This window comes from Parasteatoda tepidariorum, chromosome 2, assembly GCF_043381705.1.
Source record: "Parasteatoda tepidariorum isolate YZ-2023 chromosome 2, CAS_Ptep_4.0, whole genome shotgun sequence".
NCBI lineage: Eukaryota > Metazoa > Arthropoda > Arachnida > Araneae > Theridiidae > Parasteatoda > Parasteatoda tepidariorum.
Genome location: NC_092205.1, coordinates 99,259,413 through 99,287,019, shown reverse-complemented (window position 1 = coordinate 99,287,019; position 27,607 = coordinate 99,259,413). Strand labels below are relative to the sequence as shown.

Genomic DNA, 27,607 nt, shown 5'->3' with positions numbered 1-27,607 from the left:
AGAGAAAAAAAAATGCATCTGTGCGTAGAAAATAATTTAATAATAGCATTGAAAAAATTTTATTTTAGTGCCCTTTAATTTTAAAAAAATTATAAAGTTTTAAAAGATGAATGAAATGAGGAATTCAAAGGTATAAGAACAATATCTCATTTAATAAAAGGAAAACCGTGAAAATCTTTTACTAGCAAAATTTTTTTTAAAAAGTAGTGTAAACCAAGCATGTATATATATATATCCTGACGTTAACGCTCTGCGTTTTGATTAAATTATGTTAGCTTACCTTATTAACAAGGTTGAAATTGTCATTCCACCAGTCAACCATTATAGGGGGATGGTAATCCAGAGTTGTGCCATCTAAACTCTCGTAGAGCTCTTCATCGCTTGAACTATCAAAATCGGCGACCCATCCGGGATCGCGTTCCTCATTCTCGATGCTAGTAAACTCAAATGGAGTCGAATCGAATTCTTTTGGCATTTCTTTTTCACCAAAATCTGCCACCCAACCTGGATCAGATTCTTCCTGTTCAGAGATGCCTGAAGACTCCTCTGGTTCCAAAAGAATACCACCGTAAGACTCCAACTTACCGTACTTCTTGGGCTTTCCCAAGATTCGCCTCCTGAAAAGAGAAGATAATTTTTTTTTTAAATACTAAATAAAGTGTTACAGTTTTTTATTCAATGGCATTTAGCACTTAATTATAATGCTTTGAAACCTCAAAGTGATTTGTCCATTCGAATAATTATTTTAACCCTAATTCGAATAAGTTGAATGCGAACGGAATTAGGTTAATCGGATCCATTAGTACGAATCTATTGATTCACTGTAATGACTTAATACACTTAATCGGTACTTGGAATCAATTTAATCCATTCCTTTTTATTCTTTTTGAAACAGTTTCAATGATGTTATTGATTCAGTTCTTATAATTTGTATACAACTTATTCCAATCAGCTGATCTTTGAATATTTATCAGTTGTATAACCTTTGTTTAAAGAGTATCGCCAAATTCAATCAATAACAATTACAAAAGTTGTCATTAAAATCTACATTATGAAAAAAGTAAAAGAAAATATATATATATAAAAGATAATCGTAAAAGCTACTAGAACGTAAAAATACCGGACTTGAACATTGTTTCTAGTTTTAGTTATCTTAAATTAAATAATACTTTTGTTTAAATGCAACTCGTAAGAAACATTTTTATTTGATACGCATCTCTAAATTTTATTTAACTTAATGAGAAACAAGGAAATTGGTGAATTCGTCTTCCTCTTACCTGCAACTACTTCATAATAATGCTAGTTTTGTGCTTTCCAACTCGATATTGTGATATTCTATATTTTATTGTCTTGATTTATTTTATCATCTCAAATTGTTATTCTAACTGGCTTCTATAGGGTATTATTAATTTTTTTGCTTCTTACAAAAATTTCAAATTCTTGTATTATCATTTTAATCAAACTCTAATTGAATTCATGCTGTTAACTAGATTTCATTCTTGATGGTATTTGTTAATGAATTTGAAATTTTCAACTCACACCCATTGTTTGAAGTTTCTTTTCCCCCTTATGACAGAAGCGCTCACCAAGTCAGTATATGATAAGGATTCAAAAAGTAGACCCTCAATAAGTTATTGGATTGTCGGTTTATTTTCTATTAATGTTACGATAATATGTATAATTTAAAAGTTAAATGCTATTATATGCCTGATGCATAATTTTGATTTTAAAAAAATGTCGAATCAAGATAGGATCTCGTGTATTCATGATACGCAAAATCAATAATATCAAGAAATGAAATTATTTCTGCTACATCCCCTTCTATGACATAAAAAAAAAGGTTTTCAAACAGGACAATCAAAGAGGTTTTGATGTTTTCAATCCCACCTTCCTCAGTAATAATTCGTTCAATTTTTATGGCATTTTTGTTCTTTAAAGGTTTAAATATAAATCATCCAGTTTAAACACACATTTGTTATCATTTTTCAATTTAACTCATATATTAAATTAGCATATAGACAAGAAAAGTCATGATGCTTTAAGAAAATTAAATTAGCTTTAAGAAAAATGCGTGTTTTTTAAATTTGATTTTTCAACAATAATAATAACCCTGCGAGTAAAGATACCCTGAGAGTAAAGAAGCAAATTTCTGTCATAGGTATCTTAAAGCTTATGAATTTATTTCACACAGAATTATATTTAATTTACAACATCGTTTACCCTGGTGACCAAATTGGCGATAACCAAACCTGGTAAAAACGATAACCTGGTGATAATCCAAAAGACACTTTCAAAATATAATCAAACCAAGTCGCCAAACAATTATTGACTTCAGAAACTAATTATATATGGGTAATCGATACCTAATTTGCTAAAATAAGTACTTTATATAATTTTTGTTTGTTTGTTTTGAACCTTTCCGAAACTGCAATTTTCGATTGAAAATTTCAGGCGGCAGCAAGTGCGACTTTAGACAGTATATTCTAAGCGAAGCGCCATACTTTTTATAATTTGTAGAATAATGGTTTCTAAACGTTTAAAAGTATTTAGTTTTACAATTCTAGTAGTTTGTAACATTTCTTAAATTTGTGTTGCCAGGCTGACTAAACTTCACTGGAAATGGTTAAGTTCAACGCAATTGAAATTTTACGTAATTACGCTATGAAACATTGGATAAAAAGCTTTTAGTTTGGTTTGTTATGCGATAATTAATATGTTCAACTATGTACTATTCCGTTTCGCTGCAGAAAAAAAATTACGCTGGTACTTATATTAGTACATCGGGTATCAATTACCATAACCTTTTATGAGCATTATCTATTATCACAATCAATGAATTACACATCACTGTTGTCAATAATATAATTTAAGTGAGTTGTTTTACGGCTCCCTGGATAAAGTATAGTACCTTTGAATTCAGGTAACACTCAAAATATGAACATATGAAAAATTTTATGTATGTTGTCTTTTGTAATCCCGCATAACTTATTTTATTTCTTTATTATCTTTTGCAAACATATTTTATTTCATTCTTGGCAATTTATTTGCATCGTGGTTTTAATTTTTATGATTTACTAGGGAGCTCCGCCCCCTGCTCGCTACCGCTCGCCAACCCACTCAAAGTAAATCAACAAAGAGCTTTGACGCGAATGCGTTCTCTTTTCTGATTGGCTTAAAACTGCATCCTCGCTTGGATTGGCTACTTCTTTCATACTGTCACGTGATACCTTTGATTTCATTGGCTGGTGCGACACCATCATTGGATTTTTATATATAGTTAGATATACGTTCTCGTATAAAATCAAAATATTTCAAAATAAAGTTTTTTTTTACATTTTCTATTTAATTTTACAGCAAAATAATAAACATATTATTAAAAATAAACGCGCAAATCATCACCACGAATGGATTAAACATTTATTAAATTTTTGGGTGGATCCTAAAATACCCCACTCCATGGCGATTTTTTTAAATCTCGCCAAACTCGACTTCCGAAAGATATTTCGTAGAGAATTCTTCTAATTTCCACCAAAATTCTTATACCTGATTGGTTATTTGATATGTATACCTACGTGATAGTTGGATTTCGTTAGAAATGAGATAAAAGGGTTTTATTTTTTAACCCTTTATGCTTCTGATCTCTTGCTGTTAGAATCATGGATATTATTTTATTATTTAACCATATTATTTCATTTACAACTGTTATTATTTCTTTTTTTAAAAATATGTTATTTTTTATTTCATTAGAAATACTTTAATAAATTTGAAATAATTTAAATTGTTTTTTTTCTTCCCAATACTCAAAAAGCTACGTTGATACCAGTAATAATCGCCAACTTGACGAGATTTCAAAAAGTTGCCAAGAGATGGGCTATTCTAGGATTTTACCCAATTCCTACTTATAACAGATATTATTTACTTCAGTTTCAAATTTTTATGTTATTAAAAGTGCCCCTGAAAGCAGATATTGAAATTAACAAATATGTTTTCGAATTGGTTAATTCTTCAAATATTGTGAACTACAGTATACTTCAAAGTACTTAGCATTTAGTCTTATCTTAAATAATCATATCAAATATGATTTATTTTAATAAGAAATCAAATTAAATGTTTTACAGTATAAACAAGAAAGGAAATTTCAAACTTTCTTTTATTGAAATTAAGACACAAATTTATATTATGTAATACAAAACTGTTTATTCAGTTGTACAAAATCAATACAGTTTTTGTTAGTAAAATACATCAGAAACGTTTTAGAGTTAAAAAAATAGAATGCGGTATGCTGATACAAAATTGTTTAAATATAAAATCAAGCTAATTGTAATCGAAGAATATTTTTATCTCAGAACTATAAGAAATTAAACTATATAGGGTTGTATTAAAAATAACACTTACACAGTCTTCCTAATCCACTTAAGAACCTTCATCTTGATACAAAGTTGAATAATAGTTAATTTCGCTTTATTTCAAAACGTGAGATTCGCCTTAAAGCTTAAATGTCAAATCATTCAGTTCAAAATGGCGATTTTAGAATATGAGAGTTTAGATGTTTGTTGCTGATTTGATATATTTGCAAGTCAATAAATGTGGAAATTTATGCTGCTGCTTACCAATTAAATATATTTTTTATTAAAGGACTATTTAAGTTTAAGAGTAATGTGTAACGTAATATTTTTTCTTCTTCATTCTTTTGGGGAAACTATTTTATTGCTAAGGCTGCTACTCACATGTTTTTACAAAATACTTGAATTAACATTAATTAATCAAACTCTGCATCAGTGTTTCTGAATCCAATTTATTCGAAAAATCGGTAAAATATTTTAGAGTTTTATTAAGTTCTGTAAGAGCTGTATTAAGTTCACAATCGTGGTCGCTCCCTGTGTTGCATCCCAGTTAACATGTCTTATATACTAGTGAATTGTAGTTGTAATTCTGTAGTGATAGATACGCTACAAGATCATTGATCTGTTTGAGGTTTCAAGCCTGTGATTTGTTGTGTACTATACTAATTTGAGCAGTAATTGAATGCTAGAAATAGCTGTATTTTCTGGAAGTTTTTGCTAATAAATTTGTAGAGTCTTAAGGACTGTTTTATTCATCTCCATTGAAATGAACTCCTGTGTAAGATACTTTTATATGACTTTCGTTTATTTGGTTGTTCTAGTGAATGATACAAAACTTGGCAATCTAACGAAATATAATTGAACAAAAAATTCAACTTAATTTTGCAAATATTGTTTAAATGTTTTTTTTTTAATAAAATGTCAATAAAAGATTAGAAATAAATAGCTTATAATTAGAGTTTTTTTTTTCAAAGCACAATACCACTTTAAGGGAACTGTTAACAAACTCTGATGTCCGATTTCTTCACGAATTATTAGTTTATTTTAAAAGCAAAAATATTTTCAGTAGCATACCACATTTAAGAAAAATATGTCAGCAATTTTAAACATTTATCGTCACTTAGACTCACATTAGTACCATTTGTGCCAATAATAGTTTAAAAATTATTGTACGAATTGAATAGGAGTAGTGCTGATCTTATTAATCCAAGCGGTGTACTCAGTAAAAAAGTAATTTCTAAAATAAGAACTAAATAAATACTAATAAATATAGAGTATTTTCAAAATGTTATAAATGTTCTTATACATTAGCGATTCTTTATCTACAGTCCATTTAGTGGGACATAAACAAAACACAACAATCATTAACTCTAGTGATGCTTAATTAATTATATGATAATAAAAACTGCTGGTAATGCGATAAAAATTATCTAGTATCAGTTGCGTTATAATACATTTTTACGGCCTTCATAAGTACTGGAATTTGAAATTGTTTTGACATTTTAATGGTCGCATAAGTTTGAAGAAAACTGTCATAAAAGAGCCTATTTTTATTCAGAAAAATTATATAAAAATAAGTGTATTCACACAACAAGTGTATACACATGTATTCATTTTTAATTTTTGGGTCATTTTTTTAGCTTACATGTTTGATAAGTGCTGACATCTAGTTTAAAATAAACTGTCTCTAAACACATTACTAAGTGTCTGATACTGTCATCTAGTGCACAGTTTGAGAAATAAATATGATTTCGTTCATAAGAAATAAATTGGTTTCATTGTTTGGGGCTTTAATTTCGAACAATTTATCCCAGAAATATCTTATTTTATTTTATAGCCGTCGTTGAAAAGCCAACCAAATTTTTTGAATTTATGACTACTACTAATGTTCCACTCCGTAGAACCCAATCAAGAAAAAATAATTATTTGGAATGGTATAAAGAACATGAAACGATGTTTCAAGGCAACAGTTTGATTGCATGTAAATGGCTAAAAACTGATTGTACGAAAATAATACAGGAAGTTTATTATGGTGTGTGGTTTGCCGAACTGCTAAGATTGCCGCACAAGGACGCCAGCAGAATTATTTAAAAGGGGGTGCAACCCTCTAACAAACTAACCCCCCCCCCCAAAAAAAAAACTTACAAATATTCTGTTAGTACATTTTGTTTTGTTATTACATGTACTTTCATCTGTTAATTTTTTTCTTCATTGTTAACAACATATTTTTAAAAAAGTATATGAATTTCTTGTACTTGCAAATTTTGCCACGGGAAACTATTGATGACCCTGGCATAGCTACTGACTTTGAAACACAATAACTACAAACAGTAGTTTCGTATACTACTAACGTGTTTGTGCACGTTTAAGATTGGTATTTGTTGTGTTGATATTTATTGAGTTTTAGAAGATATANTGTTGTGTTGATATTTATTGAGTTTTAGTATATATATATATATACTATGTATAAAGATCTGCTCTTACCAAATTTCATCTCTAAAGCTACAACGTGGTACGAAATGCGGTGGAATAGAGAAAATTCTTACGAATCCCTCGAATGCATAGATTTAGTAATTGAGGCCACACCGTTTTATTCAGCTGTAACGGAGGCAATCAAACTTGCCCTAACTCTTCCAGCTACTACGTGCACTATTGAACGCACATTTAGTACAATGCGACGCATCAAAACAGTGTCTCACGAGAAATTAAGTAGTTTGTGCATGCTAAATGTACATAAGAAAAGAATCAAAGAACTCAGAATTCATTGAAAAAGTTATAAACAGATTTGGACAGCAAACAAGATTACAATTCTTGTTTGATTAAAAAAAATTTAATTGTTATGTATCAATAATTACTTAATTATTTGTTTTTGAATAAAAATATTTTTAATAAAAATTTTTTTAAAAAATTGCTTTTTTGTATCTCTTTAATTGTTTAAAAATAAGCCAGGGGGGTGCAAGTGCACCTCCTTGCACCCCACTGCCGGGGCCCTTGTTGCCGCACATCTATTTTACATGGATGCGATGAGGTTATTTTGAGAATACTGTTCCACTCTTGACAAAGTGAGATCTCCAAGTCTTGGATGGTAACAAGAGGTCTTGCAGCACCGTCCGAATACTTCCCAAGCAGACTCGATCAGATTAAGATCAAAAGAGCATGCTGGCCACTCTATATTCTCTATTATTTCAGATTCAAGAAAGTTATCCACGTGGTCTGACATTATTATGTATTAAAAGAAAGAAATCACGTATGGCTGCAACGTAAGATACGACATGGGATCTTAGAAAGAGAATACACACCCTCACGAAGCCTGTTTCGAATTGTTGGGCTTAATATTGATCCACACACACACACATATATATATGCTTGATATGTTGTTTTTTTTTGCATATATTTTTTACTTAATGTGTTCTATTTTCGTTTCAAGTTTTTTAAGTGCTCCTCACCCTATTGTTTTGATATATTTTGCTTTGGCTGTATTGATGCAATATGTGAAAGCACTCCTTTTTGCGGGTATTATCGTGTGAGCTGATGAAGAGATTATATATTTTCTTTATTTTGTTTCCCGGATCTTTAATACATATATATATAATCATTACCAGATTTATTTAATATATAATAATTCAAATAATTATTTGTGCAAAGGCATTTATAAAGATCGGAAATCGATAGATACTGTTCTATACAATCAAATTCATAATAATAGGAATAATAATTTTGTTTTGATGAAAATAAATTTTCTTTTTAATTCTCATGAGATAATTTAACAAATTTACGGTTGCATTGCTTATTTATTTTTTAATAAATGTGTCATATCTATATAAAGCATTTTTAATTATAACTATTTTAAAATAATAATAATAAACTAATAAAATTCAAAGAGGTATAGTTTTGAATTCGTTCTGTTAAATCATATATTTAAATTTAAAAAAAATGCTAAAATAAGCCTTTATACTTCAGTTATAATAGAACCAGTCGCTTCAAACTAGTAACTAGAATTGAATTAGTAAATATCCTTCTTTTGGTTCTAATTAACTCATGTTCGGAAAACCGAAACTAAACAAAACCGAAATTTAAGTTTATAATTGCCCGTAATAGAGTGCCTGTATTGAATAAGAATCACTCTAATCTGAATGATCTCTGGTTTAAAAACTTCAATAAACTACGAGTCTTTAAGCACAATAATATACTGGTTTTCAGAAATAAAAAAATTTTAGAATCTATCTATATTATATAAAACGCTAATACGTACGTATGTATGTATCAATAAAACCGATGATGGGTTAAATTTAGTAGGAATAACACAACCTGTGACGTAGGCTATAGTATACCCAATAAGGAATTAGTGAGAATGCTTTAAAAGGCCGATGTTGAATTGATATTTTTCTACTGGGAGCTACCTAAACGTCTAAAAAACGTTTAAGTGTTTGTATTGAATGCATTGAATTTTTTTATATTTCGCGTTTATTTATGCATTGAATTTTCACGCTTTAAAATGCAGAATATTAGTGAAGCAATATTTGATAATTTATTTTGCTAATATGTTTCTTATTTAGCTAATGTTTTGATTTTTTCACCATGTACAATCTAAATAGCTAATATACTTTTTTAAAAGCCAATAAGAACATTGGTAGAATTCTTCTACATAAGTACAATACTATGTCTTTGATGATAAAATACTATGTCTTTGATGATAATATATTATGTCTTTGTGCTAGAACATTGTGTTCATTGGCGAGCGAGCGCAGCGAGCCATGGTTCACGGCGTGAACCACATAGGATTGCGTAGCAATTCTCGGAGGTTGGCGAGCGTTAGCGAGCAGGGGGCGGAGCCTCCTAGTTTAAATTAAATTGCTTTTTAATAATCAACATTGATTACGCGCAAATGCTTAGGTAAGGCGGGGATGTAAAGAAATAAATATAATTAAGGATGGGAGTGCCACTTTTTGTGCATAAAACCGGGCTGTCATTAGCGTGTTGCTTTTCAACCCCATTCCTTCGGGAAAAGTGATATGTCCTTATCTCCCATATTAGTCCCTGATTTTTGAACACATGATTTTCTGGCAGAAATTTTTGCAAACGATTTGGAACACACTTCTTAATGACTATTTACTAGTAGAGCATTTCTGATATCGATATAAGAACATTTCTTAAAAGTAAACAAATAAATAAAACACATTTCTCTTCAAAAAATTTGCAGATGAAAATAGCTCAAATCACATTTAAATTCTTCCCTGTCATTTGAAATAATTTAATGCTGAATCACTAATATTTGAAATAATTTAGTGCTGAATCACTGACATTTGAAATAATTTAATGCTGAAATGTATTTACTCAGATACCTAAATTATTATTATAATTTTTTTTTGTTAAAATGTTATTACAGTGCTAAAAATTGTTTTCGCAAGTTCCGCAAGTAGTACGCTTTCAAAAACCAGTTGCTTAATTCATATCTTCCTGATGCAGGTTCTGTTTATGGTTAGGATCTTTAAAGATAAAGTCTTCGTGAAAATGTTCATTTCACCATCTCATTGCTAAACTAAGTTTTTATTTGAAACTTTTGTCAAACGATAATTCTAATTTCCAAAATGGCTGATATCCAAGGAACCTACAAGTTGGTCTCCAGTGAAAATTTTGGAGAATTTTTGACGGAAATTGGTAATTTTTATTTCTTAATTTTTAATTTCGTTTTTCATTTATACTTTTTCTACTATACTTCTTTAGTTTTTATACTTTTTTTTATTTCATTCCTTATACTCCAAAAATTTATACTTTTTTTAAATGACAAGTAATTCGGAAATAAATTAAAATTTATTTTTAAAAAATATTTTTAGTTATTGTAAAATTTCTATATATTATACATACTTTTCAAAACTATTAATTGGAAGTTTCAGTTCACTTGAAATATTTCAATAAGCCAAACATGCTATCCATTTTCCTATTATTTTTCTTTAATATTCAATAACTTATGTTTTTCGAGGTACACCCAGGAACTATTCAAGAATTATTATGAATTTTATTTGAATATAAGTTAATTAATACAAAAAATAACGTAAATTGGGGTTTATTCATTCGATAATGAGAGTTCATTTTTGGGGGCTGAAAGAGTATTTTCTTGTTAAATTTTTAATTTCTTCAATGAAGATAAGTAAAGAGTCTCACTTTGATACTTGGAACATATTTATTATTTCACTCATATAAATACAAACAAAAAAGTGCAATGTTTTCCGATTTTACAGATAATATTATTGCAAATGATTAATGCAAGTAAAAATTATTTTTACATAGAAAATTCCTTCTTATACGTGACTAATTCTCATAAACAAAAATTGTTTTTCAAAAAATAACTTTTCCCAACTGAAAAATATTTTAAAATTTGATGAGTAATATTTTGCGATAGTTAGTTTTTACCGATTCATTTTCAATGCAAGTTTTAGAAATTTCAAACTGATGTCCAATATAATGGTCACAAGGTCGTAAGCTGATATTGTAATTGAAAATGAACACCCCTAAAATAAAAATTAACATAACTCTAATTATAGGACATTTTTTTATCATAAATTAACTGAACAATTTCATAAATGCTTCTTGAAAAAAATCATTGAAATCTCTTTATTTAAAAAAAAAATTACTTATAATAAACAAATATTATAGAAAATTTTCTGCTAATTCTAAATAAAAAATGTTTAGTACAAAGAAAAGGAATATATAAGTTTATTCTAGTAGTTCTATTTAATACCGTTAGAAACCATAATTGTGTTCAGAGCATTTAAATGGTAAGTTGAACAATATTGTAATCAGAGTCTGACTAAGATAGGAGCATACAGGGCAGTTGCCCCGGACCCCCACATCAGAGGGGGCCTCCAAATTTAATAGAAAATTTATTTTGCGTTTCCTACTTTAATGAAGTTTTTTTAAACAAAATAACATTGCAGTGTAAAATCTGTCAGTTTTATGTTAGCTTCTTCATTAATCTATCGTATGAAATTAACACAATCTATATTTCGTAAATCAATGGCTTTCTTGGGCGGAATTCAGCTAAATTTTCGCAATTACGATGGACAAATTTGGCCAATCAAAATTCTGTATTTCTACATATCGCAAAATGTGATATATTTACAAAAATACAGGTTTCCGATTGGCCTAATTGAGCCATCGTAATTCCTTAAATTCAGCTGAATTCTACCCTAATGTCAACAAGCATATGAAGTTTTCGCAGCTAGATGACAAAGTTAACAATCAGAAAACTGTTTCCGGCATGATGGACATATAATTGCTAGAAAATCAATATAATGGACAGAACGATATTTCGTCTGACCATTTGAGGGGGAGGAAGCTATTTTAGTCAATTTTCGCGTTATTAATAATGAGGTGGAAAATTTAAATATCTCCCTGAAGTTCGGTTCTTCATTACTGAAGTAGTGAAGTAGAGAAGTTTTTGCCCCGGGTCCCAATTAGGCTAAGTCGGGCCCTGATTGTAATACTTCTTAAACTTGATATTGTGATAATCACAAATTATATATCTGCAGGCCTTGACCTTGAGGATCGCAAGCTGGCCGAATCAGCACCCACACTTGTGGAGATCAAGGTCGAGGGGGATGAATACTCTATCAACACCATTTTCTACAAAAACAAGGAAATTAAATTCAAGCTTGGCCAGGAGTTTGAAGAAAAGAGATTCAATGGTGACACAGCCAAGGTTAGAATAAGTTTTACAACCATTTTTTTCTTTCTTTTTCTGTGATAAATTGAAAACACTTTGAATTACAAACAATTGAGCAGGAATTTTAATAATCAAAAATGTAGATGAATGCAACGGTTAGGTTTGAATTTTACCCCAATAATAACGGGAACTAAGTTCGTAAAACCAAATTTTTGTCATCCAAACACCATTTTGAGGGTAATTATAAACCAAACTGAACCAATGGTTTTTCCCTTGCTGCTTCCATCAGATGATCCTGCTTATTCTCTTAATGTGTCAAACAGTATGTAACAGTACCTGGTTATTCCCCTTTTGTGTCAAACGGTATGCAAGAGTGCTTGGTCATTCCCTTAATACGTCAAACAGTATCTCCTTAATGCAGTGGTCCCCAACCTTTTTGTACCTAAGAGCAAATACCAGAATATCGGTCCAATGGCGGGCACCATTTATTTTTTCAAGATAAATTTATAGTTGGTAGACATAGGTAATAATACACACTACATATNCCAGTGTACCAAAATGAGATCATGTTTCTGGCCGCTGACGTCAGAGAGGCTTGTTTCATATGTAATACTGTTGGTCGTGAAGGGATAATACGTATATGTGATCAATGTCCTGAAAGGGTTAATTGTCACGAAAAGAATAAGTGATGATGTGAACACGAGGAAATAAGACTTTTCAAAATTATTTGAAATAATTGTTAGCTTAATTCTTCCCTTGCCTCACTAAAGAATGTTTTTCTTACAGACGGTGGTTACACGTGAAGGAAACAAACTTATCCAAATTAAGCATGGGGATAAAATAGTAAAAAAAGTCAGCGAATTTTCTGGAGATACCATGACAGTCGTAAGTTATGTCTTTCATCATCAGTTAAAGAAACTAGTTTTTTTTTCGAGTTGTACTCTGATTCCCATAACTGATAAGTACAAATTTTAATATCATAATGTATTGTCAAAAAATATAGATATTTTTCATATTTAGCTAATTTATGTATTTTTTTTCTCTTTTGCATTACCCCAAAAACTTTATCACTGTATTAATAATTACTACAATATTATTGTCATATTCGATAGTCGTAACTATCAAAAGTTATCACAATATTGTTAGATGTGATGTACCTATGTGTATTATCGGTAGCCAGTCACTTGTGTTAGTCAGAATCTGTCGTTGCTTATGTGTTGGTGAGCTTGGCTTCATGGGTCCTATAACCGATAAGTACCTATTTTTAATCATTTTTTTAGCATTTGACATTTAGAATTAAATGTGATTAGATCGTCATTTTTTTATTATCTACGTTGAACAGCCGACCCAATTTTTGCGTTTGCGACTGCTGATTTTCAATTCCGTAGCCTTGTAATTTTGAGCCCAATCCAGAGGACAAGGGAACTCCTGGATCAAGTATTGGGAGAAATTTGCCTTCGGGGAGGACTTTTTGACGGAACTAACCCGCATTTACGTTACATGGAGAGGAAGATCACGATAACCTCCCACGGTTAGCCTGACAGCAAGGGGTATCTAACAACACCTCCTAGAAGAAGGAAGGCCTCAGCACGGATCAATTTAGTAGTCCGATGTGACGAAGTTAACTGCACAGTAGATGAAAAATAAGAAAGATGTCATTACGTTCGGGGTACTAAGCTGCGCAGTGGTTGAAATACGAAATATCTCATTACGGTGCTGAAGCCTGCTCTTTTCTAGGAGGTGTTGACTCTAACCCATGATCCGTCTACCACTGAGGATATTTCACGTCAGCACTGTGGTAGGTGCAAGCCGGATGCGGAATTCGTATCGACCAGCCATCGCCGGGGTCGAACCCGGTTCACCTCATTGAAAGGTGAACTCTCTATCCCCTGAACCATCGCGGCTCTAGATCGTCATCTTGTAGTTTGAGGATTCTAAGTATTCACAAATCAATAATGGGGGAAATCGGTTCTCGCAGCGAGTTATTACTCAGTAAAGATGGGCCGTGCTTGGGAAATAGACGACAAACAATAAAAAGTATTGTGAAGAAAGTACGGGATGAAACTAGTGAAGCAGTATTGGTTGGGGAGGGATTATGAGGAAAAAACAGTTCTTGTCCAACCTGATTTTCAAATTATTATTTTTTTTCAGCTTTGAAAATTGTAAATTTTGATTTGAAATTTCAAAGCGAATTAAGCAAATGCTTGTGATGATGGTGCATAGTAAATTTTTCGGATTACAATCTTATGCTTGCTAATAAAAATTCTAGAGCCTTAAATTTTATTTTTCCCCTTCTCGGAATCAGCTTTAATGGACATGCACCATTTCCCACCCCCTTGACCTTCGTTTATTAATTAAATATAATGTACTGAATATAACAGTTATTGTCTTAATTGTAACGTAGGAGGAAGCTACCGCCAAATACCCTCGCCAAACGAATCCAAACACAAAAGGATAATTAAGAAGAAAAAATGGAAAACATATTTTATGATTACTTTTAACATTTTTCATTTCAAATATATAATGCCATTTTCGTCTTCGCAGCAAACGAAAAGTACTGACGGTTATTTAGAACTAAGAGAAGAATTTAAAATTAAGTGAAATAACAATATAAAAACAAAAAGTTCAAAATATGCAAGCTTATCAGTAAGTTAATGTGTAATAGTAAAATACAGGGGGGGAAGGCATACGATGTTCACTACTCAAAATTATATTATAATTTCTCATTAATACGAACGTATGTATAATTTGAAACTGCTATAACAATACAGAACAAAACATCTACGAAGGCGAGATAAGCGTTCTTCGATTGTAAACAGAAGATGGAAGTTTAGAACTCGTCTGCCTGGCTTAAACATACCTCAGAGTAGGTTTAACTTAGACAAGGCTGAACTAGATCTTTAGAAATGGGTCTTTCCTTAAACTTCGTTTTTGCAATTGGCTATCGAAATGGGCTACAGGCGACGTAGAGCAAAACTCACTACCTATGGCTAGAGCCCCTGAATTAGACTGATGGTATAGGAGCCTTACCTATGGCAACACTTCGCATGCTTTCTTCATTAACGTGTGGAGAGTCATCGAAAGAAATACGTTGATTCTGTCTTGAGTTTCATATAGATTAAAATCTTTTAAAACGGGTAACTATATGGAACTGAAAACTACATTCATAGTTCTAAAAGAAAGCACCATGGGAATTTAAAAATATATATTTATTAATTAAAAACGAAAAATATTAAACAAAGGAAGTAGTAGTTACATTCCTATACAACTGAAAAGAGGAGAGGGAAGGGCCTAAGGCATGGAACCCGTCTTCTCCCTAGCCCTTTCGAGCCGACTGTCACATATATGTGACAGCAAGAAACGCGCTCACTTCCCGGCCGACACACCCGCGTGTCAGAGAGTTTTCTCGTTCACCCCCGACCGTCACTTATTTGTGCCAGCGTTTCGGAACGTTTTAAAAAATGAAATTTCTTCCAAAAGATGGCATTGTATGTCCATATGGTTTCAGATACATGTAGATTTGACCTTCTACTCAAGATGAAAGTACATTCACGTGGTTTTTAGGGGAAGGAGTGGAGGGGGGGAATGTTTTATGAGGGCTCTTTAAATTAGCACGTGATATTTATTTACAGTAAGTAAGGGAGTTTTTTTTATCTCTCGCTACTTTCGATTTTCGGATTAGTTTTTAGTAGATAATTAGATCTTGTAGGCTTGAATTTTTTTTCTTTTTACCGTTAGAATGTCGAAGCGTCGAAAATTTTTAACTGAGCTGGAAATAGAGGAAATTATGCAAAATATTTAAACTTATTAATATTTATATTACATTTAAACAAGAAATAACTTAAGTAAATAAAGTATCCATTGAAATATATATAAAGCATATGTCACTTAAATACTCTACAGAATAATATTAAACAACGCGCTGATATTTCGGTAATTTCATGGAATTAGGCTTAACATCAAAAAACCCTCCGGCCCTGGGGAGACACACGCTAGAGAGACTGCCGGCCTCAGCGGTAAGCGCGCTTTCGCGCTTTGCGTCGCGGAAGGGCTAGGTAGCATATTCGAGCGTTGTGGTCACCTATGCAGCTAACTTTGCGGCTTACACCAGGTTTAAATTTAAACTTTGTTATGACACTTCAGCCTTTGAGATTTGTGCTGTCATACAGCTCGAGGCAAAATTTGCACATTTTATCTGGAATGACGACAAATTCTCCTTGTTTTAAATTCTATATCAAATCTGTTCATCTGCTCTCGTACTTGATCAGTTATAAGTTTTGAATTGAAATTTTTCTTTGCTATATTAGGTAAGTTTGTTTTAAAACTGTTAGAAATTTGATCATTATAACTTGGAGTAAACCTGTTTGTATTAAGTTTAAACTATATTTGTTCTAAGCTAGTAAATAAGAAATAAAACTGCTGATTTTTAGTTCGTAAAATTAGCATAAAGTACTGCTTGTTTTAAGTTAGTAAATTTGGTATTTTGAACTCGGCCTGTTCTAAATTTGTACATAGTCTAAAATTACGCTTGTCATTTTTTTACAGACATGTGAAGTTGGCAGTGTTGTTTCCACAAGAGTCTTCAAACGACAGTAAGTGCATGTCGTTCAGTCGTCATCTCATCGATATCTGGACACATATTTTACCGGTCAAGTGCCACCCCACAACATACAATTCCAATATAGAATAGAAATGTTTTAATTTTCCGATATTTTGTGTAACGGTGAACTATTTGTGTCGATTCTAAAGATGCTCACGCATTTTAAAAATGTCTGTACACCAACGAAATAACATCTGAATTGTTTTTCCTATGTCTAATAAAATATTGAAATTATAAATTGTTACGTCATTTCGTTAGAAACCACTGAACAAAAAAAAGAGTCATGATATTTTACAAAAGTAGCTCAAAAGTATGACCTGATTAAGAACTTCATTCGCTGAAACCTTAGAACTTCACCTTCAAATTTACATATTTTTGTAAGGGATATAGCAGAGCAGATGGAAATTGAAATATTAATCTTAAATGAAATGGGACGTTTTGTTCTGCTCTTTTAATATATTGAAAAAACTTTTAAGTAAGCTTTTAATGTATCGAAAAAACGTTTAAGTGATTTTTTTTTCTGCCTACTTTTTCTAAAAACATCATACATCGTGATGTTTATTTTTAAATAAAAATAGAAAGAAAATGGACCACCATGAATAATTTTTGATCTAATGATCGGATCTTCACATTCTAGAAGTCAATTTTAATGTCTTGAGGCGGTAACCTCAAATATGCTAATTAATAACCCAAGTAGCACCTAATATTAGGTCACATCAGAAAATCTAAATTAATCTTGCACAACTTCTAATATTAGAAAGATACAGAAGGTCGCTGTTTTCTCTGCATTATATGATATTAGATTCTATGCAAACTAATATTATCTAGCGATCGCTGTAATATTATTTCGCATTAGTTTTGATGCTATATAATATTAGATTTTGTATTTTCTGATATTATTTTGCGTTACTTTTTATTTTTGGAGTAAGCAAGAGAAAGATTTGGATAGTAGTAGAATAATTCGGTGATATAATTTTACTTAATTTTCTAAATTGCTGTGAAGCAGTAAAACATAGAACAATAGTTTTATAATGTCATTCCACGTATTATTTACTTAGCAATGCAGAATTACCAAAAAAATATACATATATATATTAGCGAATTCTGCTACCATCCATTTTCCTCTCTCTTACTACAAAGTATGTATATTATGCTCAGCTGATTTTTTTTAATATTTCAAATTTAATTAAACTATATCGCAACTTTTATTGATATTTTTTTCTTTTCTTTATACAATGGGTTTCTGATGAATTTTATATCTTTAATAATTTTTATGTCTTTAATTTTAAACTGCATTTTTAATTTTTTCTGGAAATTTGCCTAATTTATCAAAATCTTAATTGAATTTGTTAGTTTGTAAAACATGTTTTATAAAAGTCGTAACTTAGGCCATTTGTAATTTCACAAATATCATTCATTATTTATATTCTGAAATTACATAATAAAAACCACACTATATAATTATAAAGTTATAATTACATTTGAATTGAGTGAAAATTTAACTTTAATTTTTTTCCCTTAAAATCCTAAAATAAAATTTTACAATTTTTAAGTTCTCATTTTTTGTAATAATTGACACAATGAAGAACGAAATGTAAAAATATTCTGCTTACTCACTTCAACAAACATACAAATATTTTCTTCCACTTCTTTTTTTCACTGAAATTTAATGAAAAAATGCTTACGCAACTTTTAGTATCTAAAATTTTATTTAACAAAACACCTGAAGCAAAACCCAAACACAGCGTAGAAATTTTTCCAGGGAATGAAGCCTGAAAAGCATCTAATATTGTGAAAATTGCCAATAATTTAAAAATAACTCTATATGAGCACATCAGAAATTTTCATCAATTCGATAATTATTTAAAGGTGTTATGTACTAAACCATCAATTTTAGCAAAAAATTTACATAACATTTTAATTTCAAATCTGTCAATAAATATTATGTTTTATCCTAATTAAATTTGCACAAACATATAATTGCATACGAGAAGTAAATGAAAAGATATAATGAGTCACAAAAGTAATGAAAGTTAGATCGAATACTATTTAATCGAATACTATTAAAGATCGAATACTATTTAATCTTATATAATGTTAGTTCTAGATGTTAGAAGATAAGATTCAAGAGTCTAACGTTTTCTAGCACGCAAGTATTATATTATATCCTTATAATGTTAGATAATTTCTTTTTGATAACTGGGTACGATATTTTAAGAAACGAAATGAGACACAAAAACGTACTTTCTCTGAATAAACATATCTTTTTTACTACAAATTCAGATTTCTGACCCCCAAAATATTGGGAGTTGCCGCAATCTGGACATTACGGTTCCCAAGTTAACTTATACGTTATATCTCGCGATCATTTTAATAGAATTGAAAAATTTTTGCAAACAATTATAAAATTAATTTATTCAAAGATAATTCATGCAAAAAATAACCTTTATAGGATATTTATTATTTTATTTATTAATAGTAAAAAAAGATTTGAATTGTAAGGTGTACAATTATACATCATTTTAAAGAATACAATTTTAGATGACAAAATATAAAATTTGAGCAAAATCTGTTGAATAGTTCCAAAGAATTCAAATATTTAAAATTCAATTTCTCAGGAACTATTAGACCGATTTTGCTCAAATTTTGTATTTTGCTTTGTAAAATTAATTTCTTTAAAATGATGCAGAGAATTGTATATCTTACAATTCCCATTTTTTTTTACTGTTATTAAATAAAATAGTAAAAACAATAAATATTTAATAAAGGTTATTTTTTTGCATGGAATTATCTTCGGATAAACGAATTTTATAATTGTGCTCAAAAATTTTCCAATTCTATTAAAAAGTTCTCGAGATATAACGAAATACACAAAAGTAAAATTAAAGTTAAGGGGTCTAAACTTTGGAGCACTCGCCTGACCAAACTATTGGGACCATAATTTCCAGATTGCTGCTACCTGTTATATTTAAGGGTTAGAAATCTAAATCCATCAACAACAAAAAAGGTTACGTTTATTCGTAGAAAATACGTTTTTGTACCTGATTTCGTAACTTAAAATATCGTTTACACTTATTAATTAGCATATTTAAGGTCAACCCCTCGAACCATAAGGAGTGAGTCCTAGAACATGAAAACCCAATGATTAGATCAAGAATTATTCAATGTAGTTTCTCTTTTCTTTTTTTTTTTGCTCACTGTGCATCTTGATAAGATGATAAGTATTTATTTTGATGCTATATATTCATTGATATATTTTAACAAACCTGAAGAAATTACAATCTGAATAAATAATGCAATGTGTATAATGAGTTTGCATGCGTTACATAGTTTGTTTTATAGATTATAAAGTAATGTATTACAATTCAGTAAAATTGTTATTTTTTTTAAATAAAAGGCATAATAAATATTGTCATTTTAATGTTTCTATTTTAAGTTTTGTTTCTAGAAATCAGACAGTTGAAATATCTTTTATTTCATGCTTTTTTGTTTGTTTAGTTCGCAATTTGTACTTATAAAAGAATCGGTTGGAAATTTAAAGGAAAAAATTGATTTATTAATTGTATAAAAAATAAAAATTAAATATTGGTAATGATGCAGTTTGAACTGGTTAAATGTAATAAAAAAAACGAGTGTGCTTAAAGATAGGTGTTTTCAAGTGCGTCCAGGTTGAAAAACCACTCTGCAAAAATAATTAAGGAAGAATTTTTACTTCATTTTTGAAAAGACTAAAATAATATAATCTGAAGATTAAAGTGTCTGCTGATGAAATAATTTGTACATTTAAGTTCACTGACATCAGTTATTGTATGAAACAAATTTGTCTAGTCTGCAATACTAAAAAATAATTTTATCAGATCAATTAAATATAAAAATCATTTTTGTGAACCTATAAGTATGTTTCGACAGTTTAAAAGTTTAAAGTTAAAGAGCTTATCCACTAGTAGTACCCTGATATTGTTGAGATGACCTAGAGTCTAGGCTGTATATAGCACATGCGCACAGGGCTAAAACATGCGCAGCAACCTGAAGAAGTTGCTAACAAGCTACTGCTTAGCCTTCCCTTGGGAAATTCAGAATTTTCAGACTAATTCAGAATTTACACCAAAAAGAAGAAAAAAAATTTCTCATAATAAACTACAGAATTTATGTAATTGTTGATAACAATAGTTTGCCTGGTGTTTGATAATTGAATACTAATAACTGTACTAGTTCACTTTTTCATGCTTGATTACAGAACTGTTATTTTTCGCAATTTACATGTTAATTATTTACTAAGCAGATAGTTATTACTTATTAGAATACTAAGCAGAATCAAATAAAATCTGATATCATGTTGTTATCCTAATTTGTTTCAAGGTTATGAGAATTTTTTGCTGCTGCTTATGGTTCACTACTTGAAAAATTAACAAATTTTGGAAACCTTAAATTGTTTAGAAATATGTCAGTATTATGAAATTTTAATGCTGAATCGAATAAAATCAGTTGCAAATAGAAGAATTTATTGTTTTAAAGTTACATGCATTTTTTATATTTAAACAAATGATTGTAGCAACTAAACAACTAGTTTTAATCTGCTCGGTATTATAAGTTACTTACGAAATACTAATATTTTACTCAGCTTCTTTTAAAAGCATTATTTCAAATCATTTTCTCTGAGACATTTTCCTCTCATAAAATTGTAAACTACTTTAAAACACATAATCCTATCAGCTTGTGGTTAGTTTTATACCAGATAGCAAAATAAGGTTTATTTTAACTCAGCAAAAACCTCTTAAAGTAAGCCTAAAGAAGTTTGTTACGTGGTTTACGTGTGAACCTTCTAACCTTAAAACGAGATCTGTGACAATCTGCTCTATTCTACGCACATTACCCCAATCCAAAACCTTGGAAAACAACATAAAAACCTTAAATCGAGGTTGACTTAGGGTTTTCAAGCGTGAAAACATCCTTTCATAAAGCAAGGTGAAAATAATTGAGTTAAATAATAGGTAATTATAAGGTTTCTTTTCGTAATCTTGTATGCTCAGCTAAAATCCACCTTGTCTTGAAATTTTAATGGACAATTTAATTTGATCCTATCGCTAGTGTAACGTCAGCCGAAACGTCAATATGAACCCAAGTGACCATTTTATTCTAAGTGACAATACTTTTTAAAAAATCCTTTTAGGATGAAAAATTTGAAACTTCAATATTTTTGCTTTATTGAAAAAAGGTTTTTAGTACAAACATTTTCGTGACAATAAAAGGAAAATTCCAACACAAGGTTGCTGTAAGGTTACATGCTTTCTGGGATTCGACTCGGTGTAAAAAATGCATAAAAATTGGTACCTAACTTTTAAAAAAAATTTCGCGAAACTCTGATGTGTTTGACAATAACAGAAGCCCTTTTCAGAGAAGCGGGAAAAATTGAATTAAAAACTAGTTTTATGACATCTGACAAGAAGTTCGAAAATATAGACTAAGGTTGTGTAAAGATTTGTATGGAAAAAAAAAAAGAAAACATAATTTTGAAACTTATTAGTACCATAATGAAATATGTAGTCTCAATTATGGGCATGGGTGAAAGCCCTTATATAGCAAGACGGAAAAGAGAAAAACCTGGTACGTAAAACATTTCATTCCAGCATTTTTTTCGAAAAAAATGAAATATCTGTAACTATCAAGATTTCTTTTATAATTCTGGCATATATATAAAACTGCTTCTTTTCCAAGATGAAGTAGATATTGTTGAAAAATTTAAAAAAAGAGTAAGTAAACTCCTCCCCAAAACTAGCTATGACTGAAATGGTTTTACTACCAGCCTTTCCTCTTTTCCGTCTCGCTTTCACCCCTGATTATGGGAAAATAAAAAAGTGCTACTATTTCCTAATACGATCAGAATTATCTGTTTGAATTTCTGTAAAGGTTGTTAATGGTAGTATTTTTTCAGAGTATTTTATTTTTAGACTGTGGTACCTGTCACATCTTTAAATGCTTTTAGTTACGAGGATTGAATAGAAATGACAAAAATGGTATGCCATTTAACTGGAAAAGAATATTAATTTCTACCAGTTAATTAAAATCGTGAAAAAAGAAATAATTTATTTTGTTTAATAAGATCTGTAGAAGATAATATGATTCTAATATTTTAAAACCTGCCGTTATTATTGTAAATTAGATTTTCTTATTAATTCATATTTTTTACTTTTAGCTTCCAATACTTCGAAGCTTCAACAGGGAGATCGAACCAATATTTAAAATAATTTTATTGGTTTGTAAAAAAAAATGAAATTTTTGTTTAAAATAAAAGTATTTTTAATGTCAGCTGACTAATTATTTGAATTCGCATTTTCTTAACTTTAAGAATTCAATCTCCTGAAACATCTACCTTATAAAAATGCAAATTCCCACAAATAATTTTTTTCAACTGCTGAATCTAGATAAGTGTTATTTCTAGATAATTTAACGGAATCTATTACGATTACAGGACGATCTGGCGTGTTTCATTAGACATCATTTCTGGGCTGTAAAATGATTGGCGAGGCATTACACTTTCATAAATGTTGTTTTCTTCAGTGTTAAAGAGAAGCGGAAAGAAGCCCTTCCCCACATTGGTGACCCGGATATAACGCCTACCTTGACAGAAACTCCCACTTCGATTTGAACACGCCTACTTCAATGAATGATCCACATTGAATAGTTAACCTGCTACTTGGGACTGCCTCAGTATCCACCTCCTCAAGCTGTTGCTACTCAGTCTCTATGACGCACAACGTCGGTCTGGATACACTCGACTGCTAATGGCAACCACGAACTTAATACAGCTCTTACTATTATCAGAAAGTACGGTGATCTTAATACAGCTCTCCCGGCTTCTCACAAAACAGCAATGAATCAACAAGTGGTATCAGTTCATCGAATTCTATCACAGATATAATTCTGGTGGGGGAGTACTGTAGTGTATCCACCACTTCAAAAGTATAATTCCAATTCACTAGTATGTAAGACATGTTAACTCGATTCTATGCCGGGGTACCTTTTCGTAGATGAAAGTTGACATTGTCTATAACTACTATCCCCACAAGTCTTTGGCAGTTTCGATGGAGCCATTAGAAAGAAACTGTAGGAATCAATGCAACGGATGTTCAATGCTGTCAACGAAATCTGCAATATTTTAGATCCTTGGGGAATCACCTCAGGCTGATAACCAGCAACCATCTTAAAACAAACTGGTCACCAAACCCCTTCACATTGTGTGCAACCAATGTGTAATCTTTATGAATAGGATTGAACACAAAATGGCAAAAATCAGTCAAAGTGTTTTCTTCAAGTCTCTCCATTACTATATTGCACAATTTACTATGTACTCTCCAGTGGTCGTTTCAAAATCGACGAACATCATCTTATCGTTAGGCTTCTTAGCTTCTACTTTATTAAGAGAACAGAAATGATCGGGAGGGGGATATTTTTTGCACGCCTTGCACCTACTTTCTCCTCACTTATGCTGTTCTTTAGGACATTTTTTTCCTTCAAGCACATCCGACACTAATAAATAAAAAATAAAAAACTGTAAAACATCTGATTACATTACATTAGTAAAATATTAATTTTTGTTGTTGTTGTAGTTCATTTACATCTCACTAGAGATGCACAATGGTCTATTGGTGACGGTCTGGGAAACATCCCTGAGGATGATCCGAATACATGCCATATCAATTTTGATCCTCTGCAGAGGGGATGGCACCCCCGCTTCGGTGGCCCGACGACGTGGACGCGTGGGAACACTGACCGTAGCCAGTGATGCTTGACTTCGGTGATCTGCTGGGAGCCGTGTCTTAACGATCAATCCACTGGCGGGACCATTAATTTTTAAGAAATAAATAACTAAAAAAAATCAATTAATGCTAAAAATTATATAAAATAAAATACAGTACCGAAGCACACATCCCCTTTTCTATATGTGCATTATGATAAGCTGTAAAGTCTGTCGCATTCGGTCAACACCTCCTAGAAAAGAGCAGGCCTCAGCACGGGTTACCATAAATATCCTTTAGTAGTCCAAACGTAATGACATATTTCGTATTTTCAACCACTGCGCAGCTTAGTACCCCGAACGTAATGACATCTTTCTTATTTTTCATCTACTGCGCAGTTAACTTCGTCACATCGGACTACTAAATTGATCCGTGCTGAGGCCTTCCTACTTCTAGGAGGTGTTGATTCGGTACACCTGATCCCCTCTTGTTCTTTCGCACAATTACTTCTTCGGCAGACGTGGTATAAAAATTCACACCAGGGAACCTCAACATTTTGAAATGGCTTCAAACAAGATTCACAAAAGTGACTAGATCCGTAAATGTCTTTTTTGGGATTTTATCAGATATATTTAGCAAAATTCATTATCAATTAAATAGATAAAAACGATGAAAAATATTACCTGGTTCATCTTTTCGCTGCTGATCACAATAACTTGCAGATCAAGGTGCCTTTCGAAAATAAAGATTTCCTCTTTCAGGCATCTGAACCGCTCCATGCAATGCCATTGCTCGTCTCTCCAACAGATTACATCGCTGTTTTCTTAAAGTTAGCAAATCCGGATCTCTTTCAATGACAGTTTTCCCTAAAAGAATTGCCATCGCACAGCAAAAGCTGGTATCATCTTTAATCGAGATAATAGAAGATTTTTTAATCCGGTCAATGTCCGGAATGACCAGACGTCTATTTCTCCCGACACCCAACTCTCTCCTAACCGTAAAAACGTTGAAGGAAAAACCTTCATCTTAAGCGATGTCATCTTTAGATTGCAACCCTCGCATGCTCAGGTGCTAAGAAAATAATATATTCCTTTTATATGGAAACATATTATTTTACTATATATCTGACCGAGTTTCAAAAGTACAGGTTAAATAGTTTTAGAGACATACCGGCTAAAGACGCAAAAAAAAAGTCAAAAGGAGAAATAACTTCCAATCATTTTCTTATCAAAACTATTTAGCCCTTGTTTTCTAGATTGCGGCTCTTATACCTTCAAATTTTAAAGATTTAGAAATCAAGCCCGCCGAAAAATGGAATATTTATTTAGCAAGAATATTGTTGTTGTTGTTCATTTACGTCGCACTAGAGCTGCACAATGGGTCATTGGCGACGGTCTGGGAAACATCCCTGAGGATGATCCGAAGACATGCCATCACAATTTCGATCCTCTTCAGAGGGGATGGCACCTCCGGTTCGGTAGCCTGACGACCTGCACGGGAAGTTGAGCACTTTACGGTAGAACAGTTTAACGAGGACCAATACCGCACACCCTCGGTCCCTACGCAGACTGATCCAAGTGGTCACCCACCCGTACACTGACCGCAGCCAGTGATGCTTGACTTCAGTGATCTGCTGGGAGTCTAGTCTTAACGATCAGTCCACTGCTGGACAGCAAGAATATTGCTTCTATGCTTAATTCTCATTTCTTAACAACCTACGAAATTATTTCCCTGATGGAATTTTAAATATATTTAGTAAGTACAAAAAAAATTGCAAACTTAAAACTATATTGTAAAAATAACATTTTAACACTCATAATAATACTGGGTTGCTCATTTTTTAGTCCCGCAGTGGACTGATCGTTAAGACACGGTTCCCAACAGATCACCGAAGTCAAGCATCACTGGCTACGGTCAGTGTGCGGGTGGGTGACCACTTGGATCAGCCTGCGTAGGAACCGAGGGTGTGCGGTATTGGTCCTCGCTAAACTGTTCTACCGTAAAGTGCTCGACTTTGCGTGCAGGTCGTCGGGCTACCGAAGCGGAGGTGCCACCCCCTCTGCAGAGGATCAAAATTGTGATGCATGTCTTCGGATCATCCTCAGGGATGTTTCCCAGACCGTCGCCAATAGCCCATTGTGCAGCTCTAGTGCGACGTAAATTAACAACAACAACAGCTCATTTTTTAATTAATTTCAGCCACCAAACATTTTTTTTAAAAATCTTTTGAATCAAATATCTTCTGTAAGCCACATTTAGAGCCCACTTTTTAAAAAAATTAGTTAAACGTTAGCTAAAAATGTAATCACAATTAAAAAAATTTTAAAAAGTAGATTGAGTTTATTTCTAATAATCATGGTTTAAATCACTCTCTGTTTCACTCAGAGTCTCATTTCTCTTCCATGGAAATCGGAGCTGTATGCAGTTTTAATCCAATTCATGTCTTTGAAGGATGCAGTGAAAACGGTACGATCTCTAAAACAACACAAGCGCTGCCTTTTAGGCCTAAAACCGGTTTGCTAATGGTGAACTAATTTTTTGAATCTTCCTGGTGAGGTGAAAGTTAAAAGTCCAGATCTCCTACATTAGTCTACTTGTTGAACACCAAATAACAAACAAAACAAGTGTTTTTGAGGTTTGACGTTGCAAGCTTGCCTTTTAATTTTATTAGAATTTGAAGGCTTATTAATGAGTTTCAAATTTGAATTTTGTAAAAGTATATTTGAATCACGGTAGTTATGAGGAAAGTGATGTATAAATTTTTGATTGCGGGATCTCTATAATTCATCTGTCCGAGTTTTATTTACATTTTAAGTAAGCTTTTCATTTTTTATAAATGCCCTTAATTGCTTTTGTTTCTGAGTTTATTGACCGAATAAAATAAATGATTACAGTTATGTTTGAAATAATCCTGCTTGATTAAGTGTATAAGTATTCTGTCTATAATTGTTTCTCCTAAACTAATACTGCTGAGTTTGTCATCTAGAGGAATTCGTTTTCATAGACCCATTAATGGCAGAATTGAATATCTTTCTAAATTGAATTCGATAAATGTTTAATGATTGAAATAATTCTGCTTGGGTGAGTCATTTTTCTCTAAAGGTTTCTGTGAAATTAAGAATGCTGTAATTATAATGATCCAGATTTGTCATATACCTGCATTAAATTCCACGCGTAGATTAATGGCAGAATTAAATTTCTTAACAGACTGAATAGAATGCATGGTTTCTTAAATAATCCTGCTAATTTAAATTTTTTTTAATGT

The 27,607-nt window shown here is 31.4% G+C and overlaps 2 protein-coding genes across 10 annotated transcripts in view; both read left to right on the top strand.

Annotated features, from left to right (window-relative positions):
• The window catches only part of LOC107448715 (fatty acid-binding protein), a 55,325-nt gene extending 38,481 nt beyond the window's left edge, over window positions 1-16,844 (top strand). For 5 of the 8 annotated variants that reach the window (XM_071177978.1, XM_071177976.1, XM_071177977.1 and 2 more), the window contains 3 exons: window positions 11,873-12,042; window positions 12,793-12,891; window positions 16,552-16,844. In XM_071177978.1, coding sequence (XP_071034079.1) covers window positions 11,873-12,042; window positions 12,793-12,891; window positions 16,552-16,602 — 320 coding nt within the window. In that variant the 3' untranslated portion in view covers window positions 16,603-16,844. Of the gene's footprint in view, window positions 1-9,061; window positions 10,002-11,872; window positions 12,043-12,792; window positions 12,892-16,551 lie in introns of those variants that run through there. The other 3 variants (XR_011636230.1, XR_011636231.1, XM_016064015.4) reach the window with 2 other exon arrangements.
• Window positions 16,845-26,860: 10,016 nt separating this feature from the next.
• Window positions 26,861-27,607, top strand: part of LOC107448714 (serine/threonine-protein kinase D1) — a 36,904-nt gene continuing 36,157 nt past the window's right edge. For both annotated transcript variants that reach the window (XM_043053273.2, XM_071177971.1), the window contains exon 1: window positions 26,861-27,156. The gene's annotated coding sequence lies outside the window, so the exon portion shown is untranslated. The remainder of the gene's footprint in view (window positions 27,157-27,607) is intronic.